This window comes from Sciurus carolinensis, chromosome 1 (assembly GCF_902686445.1).
Source record: "Sciurus carolinensis chromosome 1, mSciCar1.2, whole genome shotgun sequence".
Lineage (NCBI taxonomy): Eukaryota > Metazoa > Chordata > Mammalia > Rodentia > Sciuridae > Sciurus > Sciurus carolinensis.
In genome coordinates, this window is record NC_062213.1 from 41887404 (window position 1) to 41906887 (window position 19484).

The 19484-nt window shown below is 45.0% G+C and overlaps 1 protein-coding gene across 2 annotated transcripts in view; it reads right to left on the reverse strand.

Annotated features, from left to right (window-relative positions):
• Window positions 1-224: 224 nt before the first annotated feature.
• The window catches only part of Ptdss1 (phosphatidylserine synthase 1), a 62775-nt gene continuing 43515 nt past the window's right edge, over window positions 225-19484 (reverse strand). The window contains exons 9-13 of one of the 2 annotated variants that reach the window (XM_047554348.1): window positions 17232-17297; window positions 10520-10619; window positions 3880-3948; window positions 3131-3200; window positions 225-1295 (exon numbers count right to left, since the gene is read on the reverse strand). In XM_047554348.1, the coding sequence (XP_047410304.1) occupies window positions 1186-1295; window positions 3131-3200; window positions 3880-3948; window positions 10520-10619; window positions 17232-17297 (415 nt within the window). In that variant the 3' untranslated portion in view covers window positions 225-1185. The remainder of the gene's footprint in view (window positions 1296-3130; window positions 3201-3879; window positions 3949-10519; window positions 10620-17231; window positions 17298-19484) is intronic. The other variant, XM_047554352.1, reaches the window with a different exon arrangement.

Consider the following 19484-nt stretch of genomic DNA (forward strand, 5'->3'; position numbering starts at 1 on the left):
AGTGAAAAACAATAACTGTGCTGTTCACTTCCTAAGGATCACTTGGGAAGGTTAAAAAATAGGACATATGAGCCATTTAAAATACACACTCTCTGTTCTTTCTTCTCACCATATAAAACACACACACACACAATCCTAAAGTCACTTGAAAAATATAGAGATTGCTTACAAATGAAAATACTAATAAGATGCAAAGAAATGAGCATTTTACAGAGACAGACCTTTGACGGGCTTTAATGTGAATTGTTTTATTTCAAACAGGGAACCATCAGAGGTGGTGAACTATCAGGAGAATGTTCTAGAGCATGGCACAGATGAAAGGTAATACTCACCAGCACCTCACTTGGGACTAAAAGACAACGTGGGCAACACACGGTGGAAGGAAACCAAGCACGTGTAAAAGGCACCTGGGGGGAGGCGCTGCGGCGTCTGCTGCCCCTCTAGCAGGGCGCTGTTGTGTGCTGTGATAAGTCTGGACAAAGGACATTTGGAATGGAACAAAAAAGGTTCTGATCTTTACCCAAGTTCCCACTCAGGCAGCTGACCCCTCCTCAGCCTGCTGCTCACCTGCCACGTGGCTGATGGTCTTGTACAGGGGGCTGAAGTTGCTAAACAGGAACACAAAACCTTCCCCCAATTTCAGTTTCAGCAGTGGATTCTGAAGACCTTAAAGCTTCCTAACTTGAAAACAACAACAAAATAAAAGATGGAGAAGTAGCCTGAACTTAAACAAATCAATCAAATGGAAAGGCAAATTCATAAAAATAAAAACTAGTGACCAGTCCATTAACAGTCCAGTTAAAACTGTGTCTGAATGAAGATGTTCACGCTGTATCCACAAGACGCACCAGCACAGAGCGGCTCTTGACTGTGGCAAATAGCTACCTTTTCCTTCCAACACACTGTACTGCTACTGGTGACCGCATGCCAAGTGATGAAGTTAGGAGAGACCCCAAGTTGGCAAAGGACCCAGGCAATGGTCTGCCTGATGTGGCAAGGTCTATGGGAAACAAGACTTACACTCTCAAATGATGACCGCCCCCCCCAAGTTCCCTCTCCTCTTCCTGTTTGCTCTGTACATTTTGATCTCCTAATGGAGGGTCCAAATGAGGGAGGTCCAAAGGAGTTCCGTTTCCCTTTCAGTTCTAGGCACTCTCTGGAGCATCTTTGATTAACCAGGGTCTTTCATTTCTTTCCAACTCCATTGGTGACTTTTGACTTGGAATGTCGGTTCCTTCTCCTGGAAGAATGGCTTTCGCTGTTGCCTGAATGCTTGGGTGGGCTGTCTTCAGAACCTGGCCAAAGAAATTGGAATACACCATTACCTTGGGCTGCAGGGCTGCCAGGGCTTACTCCTATGATTTATAGCTCTCCCTTTCAAGTCTACCCTGGTCTGCCAGCTAAGAACAGGCTCTTTCCTGATACTCGCTCTCCCTCTAGTGGCCTCAATAAATTAAGACCAGGCACTGAAAACCAGCACTGAATTGAGTACAGTGGGTGCTTCAGGTGTGTAAGCCAACAAGCCTACAAAATCAGGATGGTTCCTGAGGAACTTTTACACCTGCACTGTGTAAGGTAGATTGTGGTCACAGTGATGGGGACCGTAAGTGAAAGTACAAATGAAATCAAAGCACAGAGGAGGGACAATTAAAATTAAAATCACACGGTGTCCATTTTAGCCTTGCATAGGACAGATTTACCTGAGTTTCTACATCTTGAGGGGCTATACACCAAGGTCTCTAAACACTAAATTGCAAGGATTCTTAACTTTATAAAATTAAAGATCTTTTCTTTTTGGACATAGGATCTTATTATATTGCACCAGGCTGGGCTTGAACTTCTGATCCTCCTGCCCCAGCCTCCCCAGTAGCTAGGATTACAGGTGTGCACCACCAAGCCTGGCTAAATTAAAACTAATATTGGGAGGCTGACACCTTTACAAGCCAGTTCCCTGCTGCCCAAGATGTACAGCCCTGGAGTCATACAATCACATTGGGCTGGCTCTGTCTTCTGATGGTATCTTCAGTCAACCCTTAACCTAGCAGCCAGGCCAAAGGGTCCTCTGGTCCTGTGCTTGGATCCAACCTTGTGGGAAATCTCTAAGATAGTCATAAAAAAAAAAAAAAATTCTGAGTTCTGTCTTCAAAGTATCATTGGTCTTAGTCAAAAAGACTATTTTACCATTCTGAAGATTTTCTTTGACTGTTTCATTTTTCACCTTTCCATGTAATAAATAAATTTATCACTGCTCAATTCTTCCAATGGAAAAACTAGAAGATCTCAGGATTACCTCTGTAAGGGGATAGCTCTCGAGAAGGCAGGTCTATGCCCACTAACATCAGCATTCCACTGGGGCTCCTGACTGACTCCTTGATCTGGGAGAAACTGTCCTTAAGAGGGTGGCCAGCAACTCAAAATGCACACTAGCATTTGCCCAGGGTGATCTCTAATGAGTGTGGCCCTGGAAGGACTGAGGAGGGTAATTGCTCAGGAGAATTTTCTTATTCTCAGGCCCCAGTTTCCCCGGGCAACTCTGGGAACTGTTTCTAGTGTTCATAACTTCCTCCCCCAGCCACGCCTCCCATCAGCTCAAAGGAATGGACCAGTGGATCCTCTTAGTGTCACTATTATGTAAAGCTAATTCTTTCACATAACCAAGTGGCCCCAGATCTTTCCAAAACATATCCTTGAGAGAGGCCAATGGGGGTCGCCAACTACACTACTGAATTCCCTCTTGCACTGCTCCGCCTCCTGAAAAAATGTGATTAAACTGATGCACCTCTTCTGAAAGTCTTTTCCTCCCCGTACACAACTCTTCCTAACTCTTACACTCTGGACAAAAGCCAAGAGGGAGAACATTCCCATTAGGGTGCTTGAGATGGCGCAGGCCTTGTTCCGTCTCCTGCCTCCGGAAAGGCACAGCCACATAAGCCTCTTAAAAGCAAGTGTCTTGGTAGATTCTGTGAATGCTTCTTAACAGGTGACAGGCGGCTCTCAATGAGCAGGTCTGAGAACCTTCGAGGCTTATGCCACCAACACTCAAGAGGATGAGTACTGATCCCAAATCTACTGGGCCTAACAGGGGCAGAGGATCCAGTAAGGTTTTAAACAACGAACAAGGCAACGATACCTTTTGTACCTTTCCTGGGATGCCAAGAGATGTCTGGACTGTAGGTGCTGTCTTCACACTCTGAATAGGTCTAGAGAGAGAGATGGCTCAGTGAGGGGATTCAGGTGCGTCTGGGAGGAGTTCAGGGCAAAGATGGGTTCCGAGGCTGAGATCGCCAGGGAGTGACAAGAACCTCATGACTGCTTCTGGGTTAGAAAATCAAGGTTTTTCTGCTAGGTCATACAGAATCACCTTCTAGAAAGTGCCTTTAGTTCCTGAGACTAAAGATATGAGTAAAGGATGAAAGCATTATTTTTACTTTACAAAAACATTAGTAAACCCATTCACACTTATTCCCTACTTTCATCTTCCTAGATACTAAGAGGAGGGCGGGGCAGGTGTTCTGCAGATGGGAAACCTTGGCTGGGTCACAGGAAGAGGGCTGCTCAAAGCAGAAGATTCAGGAATAAACCCAGCCTTCCCAGGATTGGTCCAGGCCTCTTCCACCTTTTCCTTTCCTTTTATTAAACATGTAGTTAAGATTTAAATTCTTTACCAAAGGAAGATAAAAAACAAACATTGACCAGGCCAGCCACAGCAGGGCCAGTGCTGACAAGGCATGAACTCTGACCCAGTCAAGTTCCCACAGGGTAAGATGGGCAGAGCTCCCAGGGGCCACCCGCCACCTTCTTCCATCAGTGGCTTGGGGCCAATCCACCAAGAACAGGTGGCTATTTTAAACAAAGGCCATCTCCCCTCTCCTTCCATACCTTTTCTCGGTGACCATAGTGCTCCGCATACCAAACCATGCCATACAGGCACAGGAATGTGGTGAAGGCCTGGAAGACAAAAAAGCAGGCATGAAGCTGCTTTATAAAAGCTGGCGCACGGAAGTTCCCCAATTCCCAGAATTGCAGGGCTTCAATGGGAATTCACAGCAGACAGTTCAGCGCGTTTCTGCCACCTGTCAAAGGGTGCTGGTCACAAAATGGCTGGATATGGCAGAGATGGGACCCCAGGGGATGAGCAGGGGTTGGGGAGGGCAGTGAACACCCAAAGCTTCTGATAAGAAGGGTTACGATGAGGCCGCTCTCAGAACGCGAGACCGCCCTCAGATGTGGGAGGGTGGGTGCGATTCCTAGCAGCTGTGCAGGTTCTGTGGGAGGGGACATGTGGGGCTCTGGGTTTCCGATTTGCGTGGTCCATCTTCTTCACCCTTCCGCATCGCTGGGGAGAGTGCGAGGGGCTCAGCTTCATTCGGAAGAGGATTGCTGAATGAAAAGGAAGTTCACTCAGCCAGGTCACAATGGCGCTTGAGGGCAGGAGGACACACAGTCCTTGTGTCCTGGCAGAGCTCGGCAGGACAATGCTGCCCTTGCTTTTCATGGCTTTTCTATGTCAGGGGCCCCACCTTGACACTGGTTCTTTTGTTTTCTTTTTTTAAGTAGACTGGAAAATAAAGAGGAAACAAATGCTCTGTAAGGCCCTGAGCGTAATGAGAAAGGCTGATCAGTGGGCACCCAGAGGCAGGGTCAACCTCTCCCCGCCTTGCATCGCCATCCAACTGGCACAACGCCGGAAATGACACTCCCGAATTAAGGAAAGAAAAGTACATACTCTCAGCCCTCCACATTCATAAGTTCTGCATCTGTGGGTTCCACCCACAACGGACCAAAAATGCTTTTTAAAAACCCGTGTTTGTACTGAGTACCCACAAACTTATTTTTCTCATCATCATTCCCTAAACAACTACTTGCATACTATTCACATCATGTTAGGTATCATAAGTCATCTAGAGATAATTTAAAGAACACAGGAGGATGTACCATTGGTTAGGTGCAAATATTACACCATTTTATATAAGGGATTTGAGCACTGGTTTCTATGGGGTGTCCTGGAACCAATTCCCCATGAACATTGAGGGACGACTGTACAAGAATCCAAAATTTCAAAATATGTCAAGAAACTGAAAGTCAAGAAAAGTTTCTGGCTCCCCAGAGCCAGGGGAGAGAAGAAGGGTAGAAGGAGGATGCGAGTGGGGAGAGGGAGGACCAGCCTTACCTTCCAGGCTGCAAGTGAGGCAACCAAAACAAAGTGACAGCTTGTCCTCAGAACCCAAGCTTTGGGAACCACTAACACCAGACAATCCCATCAACCAGTCTCATTTCTCCCACTGCCTGTGCACCTGTTATTGCCTGTCATCTCTCCCCAACCATGGGACAACTGTGAAATCATGGTGGGATCTTCTCTTCTTAGGGGACTACTTTATTCCCAAGAATCACAACTTCAGATCTAGAAGGTCACCTCAGAGGTCATTGGTTATTCCCCTACATTTTGCAGAAGAGGAATGAAGGCTGCAAGAGGCGAACGGCCTCCTAAGGATGCACAGGCTTGTGCACAGCAAAACTGGAGCCAGGACGTGGTCTCTTGATAACCCTGGGTCCAGATTTTAGGGATGGTTATTGATATGAACAAATATTGATTTTATGTTTACATATCTTTATATCTCTATCCATTCATCAAACTCATCCATCCCCCAAGAAATAAAAACATCCTGAGAAAATCTAATGCCAACCACATCTGCTCTGTAAAACCCATAGTCTGGCGGGTGGAGCAAAGGCAGGCAGGGGAGGGATGGGCTGTGAACCCTCGTCACTGCAGCTTGGAGTCTGGTTTGGCCCAGTTCCTTTAAATGTCAGCAGCATTTGCTGAGGGTTTGCTGAGTGCACACTGTCCTCTTAAGTTCCCAAACAGAAAGGAGTCCCAGTGGCTTCCCCCTCCCTAGCAATGAAGTGGGAATAGTGACATGGTGGCAGGAGAACATAAAACACAAGAGCCACTGGTTCATTTTATATCAAACCCACTGAGTCCCAAGTTTTCAATTCTGTGGATATTTCAATGAAATCAATGAAGGTGCATTAAAGTAGGTTGGAAATCATAATCTAGAGCTTATATGTCCTTTTTATATATTTTCATGTTTTCATACACACACACACACACACACACACACACATATATACACATACAGTAATTATTTACCTAATGGTTAATAATAATAGATTTCTAAAAACATATCAATTATTTCAAAGTTACCATAGATGGTATATTTGTTGCTCAATTTAAGTTTTTCTAGGTGTTTCACATGTAGGACAAAATGGGTTAAATGCATATGCAAGCTGGCACACATCTATAGATTAAGAAAACTCATATTCTCCCGTTAGAGAGTTAGGCAGTGAATGAATATATTAAAATTGTAAAATGAAAATGACTTCTAACCTTTACCACACTCTAATATGTGCCCAGATTTCTAACACATGCCAACTTTAAATGTGCTGTTTTCAAGGCATGGGATGAGTGGCAAAAGATACACTACGTGTGTGTTAGGTCCTTTACAAAGAGAAACCAGGTCATCCTGGACTTTATACAGGGGAAAGGCACTGGCTGTGGGGTGGGGCTGGGAGAAGGATGGCAGGTCACACCACTAGGTTGTCATTGCAAGTTCTGACCACCAGAGGTCAGGAGCGCAGGACTCGTCCCTTCCTTGGTGCCAGATTTGGAAGGGCAGGTGGCGGTAGTGGGTCTCTCCAGCAGCAAGTAGCAGGCAAAGCTGGTTTTACAGAGGGGCCAGGCAAACACTGGCAGGTGGCAGCAACAGTGCTTATCATCATGATGGCTGCACAAAGGGCAAGCTACGACTGCCAAACCTACCACTTCACCTGGGTACATGGAGCCCATTTTATAATGCCAGGAGACAAAAGTTTGTAATTTACAGGTTTGCAGTCACACCTCTTGAAGTCTAGGCATGTACCCACTTAAAATGTCAAAGCCCAGGTCTAAAATAGCAATTGTACAGATTTTGTTTAAAGAGGGGTGAAAAGGGAAGGTAGAAAGGAACACTATGCAGGATGACAGCCAGGAGTTTGACCATGGGTGTTGGAGACCATAAGGGTGCAAAACCCAGCTTGGCTTCCATGGCATGGGAATGAGCATTAAAATTTATGATGACTGATTAGACAACGGTATCAACCAGCACCACATTAGTCTCAAGCTCTGTGTAAGTTCTTTTAAAAGCAAGTGAAATGATTAGGGGCTTTTGTTTCTTCGAGTAGTGGGGGAGGCATGGCATAACTTAATGCTCTCTTGCTGAATCATGAGCCCCCCTCACGCCTACATCAGAGATCAATCTTGCTCTTTAACAAAGGCTGTGGATATGAAAAAGAGCCAGGACCTTGTTTCCAGGCTTCTCCAATCAGTAAATGTGCAAGGCAGTGGGGACCTGCTATAGTCTGGAACTTGAATCGCTTAGTCCCCATCTTGGTACTACTGGGAGCTGGTGGAAACCTTCAAGTGGTGAGGTCTAGTGGGAAGTCTGATGTCACTGCAAAGCTGTCCTCAGAAGGGACCCTAGACCCTCTCTCTGTCCTTTCTTTCATTTCCTGGCCATGAAGTTGTTCCACATGAGGTCCCACCATGATGTGCTGCCTCTCCACAGGCCCAAGAGCAATGGAGCCAAATGATCATGGGTTGAAATCTCTAAAATGTGAGCCATATAAACTTTTTCCTACTTTAAGTTGATTATCTATTTGTTAGTAGTAGAAAACTAATAAAGGACCCCTACTCATCTCATCTAGTAGCCTCTTTTTGGGCCACATCCTTCTCCATGTCTCTCATCAATCATCACTCCAATCAGGATTCTGCTTGTCCTGGGGTTACTCCTTATGTGTCCTCTGACCTCTTAAATGTGGCTGCTGCCTGGAATCACGCTCAGTCAGCTTCTCCTCCCTGAGATATATCTTGTACCTCTTCACCTAATCCTACCCACAGCCAGTGCCTAGTTGGGGAAACACACAGACATGGCTCCTGAGCCTTCCCAGTGTTACCAGACAGACAAGAATTTCCAAAGAAACAGGATGACTTTACCTGTAAATTTGAAAGGTCTCTCCAACTCCAACTCTAAACCAAATCCACCTTCTCTTTTCATGGGCTTCTCCCATATGCCCCAGTCTGTTACTAGCACAAACTAGAAACTCTGGTGCTGCCCTCAAGTCCCTTTTCAGCTATCACAAGAGGAACAGTGTCCTGTTGACTCTGAACGACTCTTAAGCCAGACCTCTCTCTGCATCCCAACGCCTCTGCCTCAGTCCCACCTGAGCTACTCCTTACCTACTTCTCCACAGCCCCCTCTGATTGCAACTCTGGCCCCCACCCATCTTCCCTCTGGACCTGCCCAACACCTAAAGGTGTTTCTCTGGTACACAAATCAGACCACATTGTTTTAGGGGTTCTATTTACAGCCAGCAAAGCCCTTCCTAAACAGGGGTCTGATCCTCCTCCTCCTCTAACTTGCCTCCCTCCCTCCTGCCCCTCAAATAGACCCCCACCCTCCTAAGCCACTGGGCGCTCTCACTGCCTCCAGTCCGAACGTCTCAGTCCACCTGGATGTCGCCTCACGTTTGTCTCGCCAGCTCATTCCTTCTTCCCCACCCATTTGCCAAGTGTCTCGTACACATCGGCCCCTGTTCTCAAGACAGTGGGGGCATCGTGAGAACGATTCCAACTTATTCTTTGTAAGCAAGAAGTGCAAGGTTGAGGAGACAGGTATGAACAAAACAAACTCCATCACATTGACTTAAGGGGCAGGACTAAAGGTTATGTATAAAATGCACCTCAGAGGCCCAGGAGGCAATGTGGGGAGAAGGACCCTCTGCTACTTCCCAGGGACCCTGCCAGCATTACCCTTTCTGTGACCCTTGTGGCTCTCTGGTTCCAGGCAAGCATAGCAGCACCTCAGCCCATGCAGCCAGGCCACATTCCAGTCCAAACCTGAGGTGCCCATGCCAGAGGGAAATCTAAGAACAGCAGAAAATCTCCATGTACATCTGACACACACCTGGTTCCCTACATCTGGTCTCACTAGGATAGAAAAATACTTTTGAGCAGTAATTCTTTAAGTACAAAAGAGATCATTATTCCCTGATGTTGTTCAAGATGAAACAGGATGCAACAGGTTCAAGTTGCCCTGGCACAGTTAGGATTCCTAAGAGGTAGCCCTAAAAATAGACTCCACAAAAAAAGACCTGAATCAGGATTAAGCCTCTAGATCCAACTGCTGATATATAGAAAATACAGAAGACCAAAAAATATGTTGAATTACAGAACAAGATGAAATCAGTATGATTCAGACGGTGGGAAAATCTAAGGGACAAAAGAGATGGTTTCTTCAACAAATACACTGTAAGGAAAGAGACAGGAAGAGAGAGACAAAAGGAACGCCTACATAATGGGAGACTCAGGGGCATGGCATACCTGTGAAGAGTGGATAGAGATCCAGACAAATCGTTAAAAACATGGAACTTAAGTAAAAATCAGAAACTTGAACACTGATTAGATATTTGCTACTACTGAAGAATTACTGTTCATTCTTTTACAGATGAGACAATGCAATGGTAGTCATAAAAGGAGGAAAGAAAAAAAATTCTTTAGGATATATCCTGAAACATTAAAGTTGGATCTGCTTCAAAAATACTTCGGGATAGGGATAGTGGAAAGGACACAAATAGACAGACTGCCATGAGCTCATCACTGCTGAAACTAGATGACAGGTACCTGAGGAGACATCTATTCTCTCTACTTGCAAACGTCTCTAAAATATCCTAAAAAATTTTTTAAGCCTGAATTAATTTTATAGACCAAGTAAAAGTTCTTAAGTTCAAATGTAAAATAAGAACTCTTTTCTAAAATAATAACTTCAAACAAATTAAGAAGTACAGTGACAAAATGTTTAAGCTCAGAAGAACTTATTTCATTTTAAAACTGAGGAAAGTGTGGGGATAACAGAGCTGGAGCCCTGGGCCAAGGTGACGTCCCTTCTGGCCAACTCCCTTTAGGGCAGAGGCTCCTCTCACACAGACTGGTGTCCTCAAGTTAGTCCCTGGGACAGAAATTCCATGATCTTATCACCTTCAAAAACTCTTATGTTGCCTACCAACCACGTCATTTTTACATAAGCACATGTACACAGTGACATACAGTGACATGCATGTTAAAATGTACAAGGCATGATGACGAGATGAAGGAGAGGCAGTGGTTGTCTTGTTCCTTCATGGCAGTCCTTAAATGCTTAGCACCTACTGTAGGTAAAGTCCCGTCCATGAAATAAGTGCACAGGTGCTGCACCAGCTGAGGGCACCTGTCTGGAATCTGCCAGGTGACCCAATTCAGATGCTAAGTGGTCATCTGTGTTTTATTCTTGAACTTCAGACTGATGGTCAATCTGGGGTTATTATAAGAACATCTTCCTCTGAATTTCTAAGGAAACCTGATGCACAACAGAACTTCATTCTTTTTGTTTATTTCCAAGACACCAGGGAGTTCAGCTATCGCACACCTTGGGTGAAGACAGTGACTTACCACACAGAGAAGCCAAAGCACAACATAGAGTATCTGGGTCTTAGAGAAGAGATCTTGTCCAAATTTTATGCAAACAATAGCTTCCAGGAAACCAATGACCCTAATGAGATAGGAAACAAGAGGTCAAATATTAATTTCATTCAACTTTCTTTCCTTCCTTCTTTCCTTTCTTCTTGGGTACTGGAGATTGAACCCAGGGGTGCTCTACCACTGGCTACATCCCCAGCCCTTTTTATTCTGAGACAGGATCTCACTAAGGTGAACCTTGAACTTGTGATCTTCCTGTCTCAGCCTGAGTTGCTGGGATTACAGGTGTAAGGCTTCCTAACTTATCTTACCAGAAATATGCACGACTGAATTAAAAACTTAAGTGTTCACAGATTTCTGCTCCAGATACAGGTGGCAGGTACCCTACCAAATAACACTGTTCTAGCCTACTGTACTCTCTTTAGAACAATGTTTTTCATCTTTTTCTTCCTCCCACACCAAAATCTTGACCCATGGATTTGAATAGCTGGTGGCACCTGGAGTCATGTAATTTGGAGCCTCTCTTACCATCTGGGGTGGCCTCTCTCACTTCTCCTGGGGCACTTTCTCAGGCACAGGGTACCTCGCATCTCTGCCAGGCAGTTCACCGTTCAGGGTGAAAGCCTTCCAGCAGGGTCATTCAATGTCTTGAAGGCATCCATCACCTTCCTTCCCGCCTTCTAAGAACTTCCAGTTAAAATCCTCTGTGTTTACTGATAATGCAAACCCTTTATCCTCTCGATTCATAAATGCTTCTAAATAAAAAATGTTAACACACATACACACACACACACACACACACACACACACCTCTCTTCATGCTTTCCCTTTTAATTAAAATACTGAAGAATATTAGGCCTTTAAAAAGACTCAGAGGTGGAAGGCAAGAACATAGGAGGTGAGGGTTATAGGGCTGGCCATATATCCCCAAAGAGGCAGAAGAACACCACTTTCAGATGACTCCACTGTTGTTTTGTTGGTTTGTTTGTTTTTGGTGTTCCTTGCTTAATCCAGAATCTGGACATGCAGGAATTGACACACTCACATGGATATTCTCTAAAGAGGCAAGAGGGAACCAGATGACCTTGGTCCCTGTCTACTGACAAACACAAAGGTCACACATGGCTTGTTCCAAACAGTGAAATGCCTGGAATTAGAACCACTTTGTCAAAGCAGAGAGACTGACGTTACCTTTAGAGAGCTGGGGACTGTCTTTTCTCCTAACCCCAACCAGACAAGGTTTAAGGACAGCTCACTTGAATCTGTTTGCCCTCTCTCCCCAACAAAGCATGCCAGGCGTGGGAAAGTTCGTTTTGGTTGAGGAATACACACAGAAGGCTTTTCATTGTAATCCTGAAGTCCAGAAGACTCCTGTTACTTCAGCCTGCACAGTGCTGGGAAGAGAGTCTCTGGCTGAGACTTTCTGAAGAACTCCTACAATGGGGCCGGGTCGAGGATACAGTGCGCTGTCTGTCCTTAAGGTAGACAGAATGTCCTGGGTTTATTATGCTAGCTCTCTGAAAAGTCAAGCAGACTTAGGTCCCCTTTCTAAAGCATGGTGACAAAGGACTAGAAAGGGCAGGAAACATATCTTCCATTGTGACCCTCTACCCTCGAGCCACACCACTGAAATGTAAGTTTCACAAAGCAATGTGCTTCCTTTGTCGAATAGAAATTTTAGGAGGCCATTGTTTTCAACTAAGTTCCTACCCAGGTCCCAACAGGTCAAGCTAAAAGTCAAAATGGAGTGACTCATGCTCAAGTTCCAGGAGAGATAAAAACCAAACTTCCCAAACAGTCCAGTTTCAACGGGCATGATAATGAAGTTCCTTCTGCCTTAATCCTTACACACACAAAAAAGGTAAATGGAAGTAATCTGATGTTAACCAATCAGTTAGTTTCCTATTGCTGTCTCCTTGTCCACCATTGCAGGGAGAGGGATTTTGAAATGACGAATCCATTTTTTCTTTTTTGTTTCTGTTTTTTTTGGCCCTTTTCTGTCTGTAAAATCAACCTGTGCCTTGCTCATTCCAACACTTGCTCTGTTTTATAGAATGAAGTGTTACCTGATTCTAAAATTGAAAATAAAGCCAATTAAGAACGTTAACTGAATTGTTTCCTCCTTTGACATTCTGGCATTTTTCTATTGCATTTCATTTAAAAATGTTGATCAGGACCCACTCAACTGACTTCATAGCCACCTGAAGTGTTTTCTAAAGCCCAGTGCTTCTGAATCTGCCATTCCGGGTCGGATCTGCTTCAGGGTGTGGAGGAGTCTTAGTTAAACAGTTGTCTCTGCTTGTGGACACATTTCAGTGAGGAGGTGACAGCAACACAGGGACTCCCCTAACCACCAGCCACTGCCCCCCACCCACTAGGGGGAGTCCTAATCAACAGCGACCTTCTAGAAGGTTAACATTTCTTTCATACCAAGACTCAAATGGCAGCTAGTCAGAGCTGAGACCAGGGCACAGGGAGCCTGTGTTGAGCCTGCCAGCTGAGATACCACCTACCTCCACCCTGGGTGGGGGCCTCCCTCTGCACAGCTCTGCCACATGTCCCTTCACTCGGTTCCAGTGTAAATATCTGTGATCTTTCCTGGGCTGAGCCTGGGGGCCCAGCTGTAGTTCCCTGGAATCAGTCAGAGTCCCCCTCCCTCTGGTGCCTGCTACTGTCCTTATCCTTTGCAAGGTTAGAAGTCAAATAAACACGTGGGCTGCCTGAAGAGCAGGCCTGGGGGCAGGCACTAGGGATCCCAACTTGGTCCTGGTCTGCAGACCCTCAGCTGGGTCTGGCTTTGGAGCCAGCTACACTGAATGGGGGAGAAAAGTAGCTGTGACTGGCAAGGCAAGGGTCAGAGATCCTCAGCGTACAGAGCAAGACTGGAAGTAGGGTCACCCCTGACACTGGGACACAAAAGCTCCAGGCTCATGTGAAAGCTGGGTCTGCCAACAACGCCTGCTCTTGGATTCTGTGGATGCCACAGTGATGCCATGGCCGGGAAGGTCACCAGCCTGGATGCCCAATTCCCACAAATAGGCTCTGTAGACGTACAAGAACCTCAGGGGTGGGGGACCCACCCTCCAGCCAGCCAGGAGCTGCTCTCCCACAGTGGGAATGAGATGTGACCATGAAACACACTGATCACACAGTCCTACGGGAAGCCAGCAATGTCCCTGAGGTTTAGGAGTGTGGTTCCAGTTCTGATCAGGGTGAGCTAAGACAGGTTTTTGGAGGAAGTGAGAGATACACTGGACCTCAACAGAGATAAAACTACAACTGTGCTCTGGCACTTTCTTTCAGAGAACCCCTGGGTAAAGAGGAGAGGGGCAGAGGGTCCTGGAGCTGCTCAATAGTTTATGTATTTATTAGGGGTTAGGACAAGATGCCATTTGAGGAATGGGAATGAATTGCTAAAGACATCTTAGTAACTACTGCAGAGGTTTTGAGTTGTCAGTGGGGGTGCTCTGGAGTGAGGAGTGAGGAGTGGGGAGAGGGGAGTGGCAGGACACAGAGTGGGACGCAGGCGAAGATCCTGCAGAAGGAGAACTGGCTCTGAGGCTGCCCGGGCAGTGAGTGCTCAGAGCCTGCAGCAGAGGCCAGGCGAGAGGCTGAGGCCACGGTTGGTCAGCAAGAGGATGACGGTGACCTGGAAGTGCTGGACAGGGTCACAGAATGGACGAGGACACCCTACCAACATCTGTTCCCTTCAGCTTCCTTGTTGTTCAGGAGGAACGAACAAACTGTTTCATGGCTGCATGAAGAATGATAGCAGTTATGAGAAATTATAGGGGGAGAGATGGGTGGAATGGGAAGCCAGCATAGGAAACTGAGAATGGAAAAGAGGGGGAAATCTAGGTCAAAGTTTTCAGAAAAAGAACAGTTTCAAGATGGCAGATCCTGTGGAGAAGATGAAAGAGGTTAAGGGTTCTGGTCTGGAGTTGACTGCAGGGTGGAAGCATAGGTGACAGGGCGTGAGCAGGATGGGTATGACAGATGCGGAAGGGAGCTGCTGGAGGGGGCAGCTGGGACGGCCAGGCAGGTTCTGGTCCTGGGCCTCATTCTCCCCTTGAAGGCTCAGCCCAAGGACTCAGGAGGAGGGGTCACTAGGCTCCCTCCTGCCCCAGCTCAGGTGCAGGAGCCCACAAAACAGCTGTTTTTTTTTTTTTTTTAAAGCCAGGTTAATACTCTCTTTTTAAATTGATCACTCAATTATAATCAAAATGGGGAAAAAGATAAAGAGGATACTAACTGCACTTTTGGGGAATTTGTTCACACAGTGTAGTCCCCAAACTCCTGAGACCTCAAGGAACATAATAAGATCTCTCAACAGGGGGAGACCAGCTTCTCCACAGTATTACCTCCTCCCTGCTGGGGGTCCCACTCCCCAGCTGTGTGGAGCCCTGGCCACAACTTGTGCCACATGATTAAGTACCGAGCTCAGAATAGCCTTTCATCTGTAGGGGTGACATGGAAATCTGTGTTAAGGTAAATGAGCAAGTAACTTACACAAACATTTTTGGGATGTACTACTTACAGATCAGGGGGAAAGGATGTGGAACGGTGGGAAGGAAACCTCAGGTGGGTGGTCTTGTTTGCTTTACCTACCCCTCCCACTTCCCAGAAGATGAAATCTCTCTCTTTATAGGGCCAACTCTCTCACATGTTCACACCTGGCTAAAGCCTAAGATCACTAAAAGAGATAGTCATAAAACAGTTTCTGGTTATTAAAGGAAACTAGACATTTAAATAAATAAAATAAAATGAGGGCAACAGGGTCATGGGGTGAAACACAAGAAGGGAGGTGGGGGCCTGGGTGGTGAACACTGAGAGAAGAGCCTGGAAGCTCGTGTGCCCCCATCTTACCCTCCCTGGTCTTGGCTGGGTGCAGACAGCACCACAGGAGGCGCCTCTGGTCAGTGTCCATGCAGGCACACAGGCGGGATGGGGAATGTGACTTATGAAGAGGGACTTGTTCTTTTTCAGCACAGACTGCTAGTTCTCACACAATTCACAAGTGTTGGCACTACTGGTCTGGGAGTTCTCGATTCTCAATAAGGCACACTGAGTCAGAGTTTTTTGGATTTTACTTTAACCACTGTCCAATAAGGCACCACTTTCTATCACAGCACTTACTACCAGTCTTGAGCCCCGTTTACCTTTGCCATAACTACACAGGGGAACTATACTTTTTGGCTGCCCAGTCAGAAAGAAACTGTCACATCACTCTCTCTGACCCATACCTCCTTTTCCTCCCCAGGTGAAATGGTGAAGACCTTGCTGAGTACTTTTAAGCAGAAAAAAACACACATGGAAGGATCCTGTAACTGAGAAAGAAGGCCCCGACTGCTGGGGAGATCACTTCCTCCTCGGAATGGCCCACATGCCTCCTTCTAGAACACCATTCATGGGAAGTGCAAGGGCCTCCTTGGTTCAGTTCATTGGAAAAGGGAAGATGTGTGAATTCCCTCTCTTGTTACATATCACCAAACACAGGAAACCTAACCTACCTGGAAGCTGCAATGACTTGGGAGGAAAATCACCTTCCCCTACAGAATTCGTTAGAATCAAACAAATGGCCATTTGTCTCCTAGGGGAGAGAGGGACTTGCCTAAATCTAACTCAAAAATCAACATGTTTAACCTTCAATACTATAGGTAACCCCTCAGAATCTGGAATGAAAGCTCACACATGTGCGTACACACACACACACACACACACACACACACACACACACACACATTTTGAAGGACTGAAGAATTGCAGCAATTATCTCTGAAGGGTTGACTTCTTCGGGTGATCCTGAGTTTCTTCAATACTCTTTTTTGAAGTTTAATCCATGTACCTGCATTATTTCTTAACTGGAAAAAAGTCTATTCTTTTAAATTCCATTTAAAATTCTGTTGGAATTAGTCATTTCTTTTCTACTATGGGTTTTCCTTAGATTTTCTCTGTATGGTCACACTTAATACAGAAATTGGATTAGGTCTTAAATGTATGCTACCTCAGGGAACTAATCTGTATAGATTTGCTGGACATCTTGGGAACTCTGGTTGCTAAATAAGATGGTAAACTGTTAATATTTAAGTACAGAAGGACTTTGCTGAAATACTGAAGAGGGGATGGAGGGGCTCAAACTAGCTAGTTAAATAATAGCAAATAATGAGAAAGCATTTGTGCATGTAACAAAAAAAATAAGTAATAACCATGTGGCTGTATGAATTCTTTGAACAGTACAATTATAGTTTGGTATATAGCAAGTAGCTGTCTTCAGGGGTCATTCTGGTGTCAAGGCAACATGAGCGTGGGTAGGCACACGTCAGGATGAGGCCCCAAACTCAAGACACATTTGAGGAAATTCTACTGGTCCATTCTCTATGTAATTTATTTCATAAGACAAGGTATCTGAGTTCTATGTGGCAAATAGTCTCTGATTTCCTAATATTTTTTTCTAAAAGAGAGCAGTTTCTACACCATGTTTTCTATAATTTGCCAAGTAAGTCAGGGAAGGAAATGTTAAATGAAAGATATGTAAAAAACAAAACAACAAAGAAAACAGCAAATCTTGTTCACCTGCCTTCATAGGGAAATGACACTGAAAGGCACTTAACACAGGGCCAAAAAATACCACACGAAATTTAAGGGCTGACATGTTTTCTACAGTTCCTCAAAGTCAGATACTCACCCAAACACCCAGCACTGTGTTCCCACGCGTTTGCACTGTGTGTCGGTGAGGTAAGCATAGTACTGTCTGAAAGAACAAAGATGGAATTCATTGGGAGCTTCTGGAAGACCGATGAGGCGATACCTAATAAAAATCACTTTCACAGTGAATGTGAACCAGGTCCCACTTCACAAGGTCGTGCCTTGCTCCAGGTGCTCTACCTGGTCTAGTTCTATTTGCTGGGCTAGAGAGCCAGAGCCCACTCAAACATTCCTGCAAGAGAGTGAGAATTCAGAGGAGGGAAGCAGAGCTTAATGAATCACACTGCTGGGAAGGTGGTCTTGTCTCAGCAAGACGCCCTCAGCCTTGAGCCAGAGCAGCCCAGGCAGCTCCTTCAGCCTCCCTCTAAGGAGGCGATTCCACAGGGTTGGCTCCGCTATTCATTGGTTGCCTCCTCTGGCACCCTCGGGACAAGGCTGCGGATCATAACTGGGCAAATATACACATCTTTGGTTCTCAGAAACTTATGGGACCCCAGATGCACCTCACTGTCACTGAATGCCAGTGACTTTGAATACCGCTGACAAGATCAGAAAAAGGAGCTGCAATACTCAGAGTAGCACTGTCCAACACAACTATAGTATGGGCCACTGATGTCATTTTAAATTTGCCAGTTGCCATGTTAAAAGAGTAAAGAGGACAGACAAAATTCATTTTAATCATGTCATTTAAATTGATATTAAAATATTATAATGAGGTATTTTATATTGCTTTTGTACTAACTCTTTGAAATCTGGTGTGTAGTTTACATGCACAGCACAGGGCACTGGGGACTGGCTACATTTCTAGTGCTCAATAGCCACACGTGTTGAGTGGCTGCCAAACAGCACACAGCGCAGCTTAGTCTCCTGGGTACCCCCAACTCATCCCCCTCTTCAGAGGTAGCATCTGAAACAGGAGCTTATCATCATTTTAGGGTATCAGATGCTTTTGAGGATTTGATGAAAGCTTCATGATAAAGGCACATAAACAAGCACATAAAATGATGCATTTACTGTGGGCTTCAGATACCTGAAGCTCATCCATGAAGGAATGAGCAATCGCTTCTTTACCCCAAAGACCCAAGAGAAGGATCCTTGCCATGAAGAACGCAGGCTACCTTCTCACTTCACACGTGTTTTCATTACCCAATTTCCCTTTGATCGTACCTATCCCCTTATATTGCACCTTATGTTATCAAATTAAGAGTGTTCACTCAGTGTCTTCTCAGAGCAGATTTGTGTGAGCCTTTAATCAAAAAAGAAGAAAATGATGTAGATGATTTATCCTGAACCTGTTAGGGTCTGGCATTTGCTAACTAGGATCTGGGTTGAAATTCACTAGAACTGATCAAGGCATCCACTTCCACCAGCACTACCTCAAGCAGTGTAAAAGCACACAAAGTGGTTGATTTTTAGGCAACAAAGAATTATGTAGAAATCCACAGAATTTGGCAAAAAATTAAGGGGAACTCTTAAAAGGTCAAAGCATTGAATTTTCTTATACTCTAGGTTTTCTTGTAGAATGTTTAATACTGAGATTTCATGATAAACCAGTTGTGACTTGCTATTTTGTTTTGTAAAGAGAATTCCCCTTCCCCCCTTATTGACTTTGACGATTACTCCAAATTTCCAAATTTTATATAAGAATTGCTCTAAATCTTTCCTGAAAAGAATTGGGAAGCTGAAGAGTAAATTACATTTTAAACAAGGAAGGAAGTCTCCAAACTATCAAGGGAAACAGCATCTATGAGACAAGGACTTCAACAGGTCACTGGCTTATAAAGTTTCCAAGGGCTGCTGGCTTACCAACTGTCACTTTCCTATTTGGTTCATAACAAAAAAAGAGAGATGGAATTTGGGGTATTAATTACACAAGACTCAGAGGTATCTTATTTGGTTGGTAGTTCAGTTCAGGATCTGGGGATTTTTTTTTTTTTTAAAGATAATGAAGAGGTGCTGGCTAGGGGTCTCTTTGACCAAGGTGACCAAGGTGAACATCTACTTTACTAGGCAAATGACCCCTCTACTTATGTGGCTTACCCACACATCAAAGATAATGAACTAGGTAATCTTATGCTTTCTGAACTCTTTTAAATGCTTTAATTTACATGTTTCTCTGGAAGATCTTTAGTACTGCGGCTGATCAAGGCCTATACTCCATATTGCTTATAAAACCTAAATGCTATTTCTTTTTTTTTTGTTAAATATTTTTTTTTAGATGTTGATGGACACT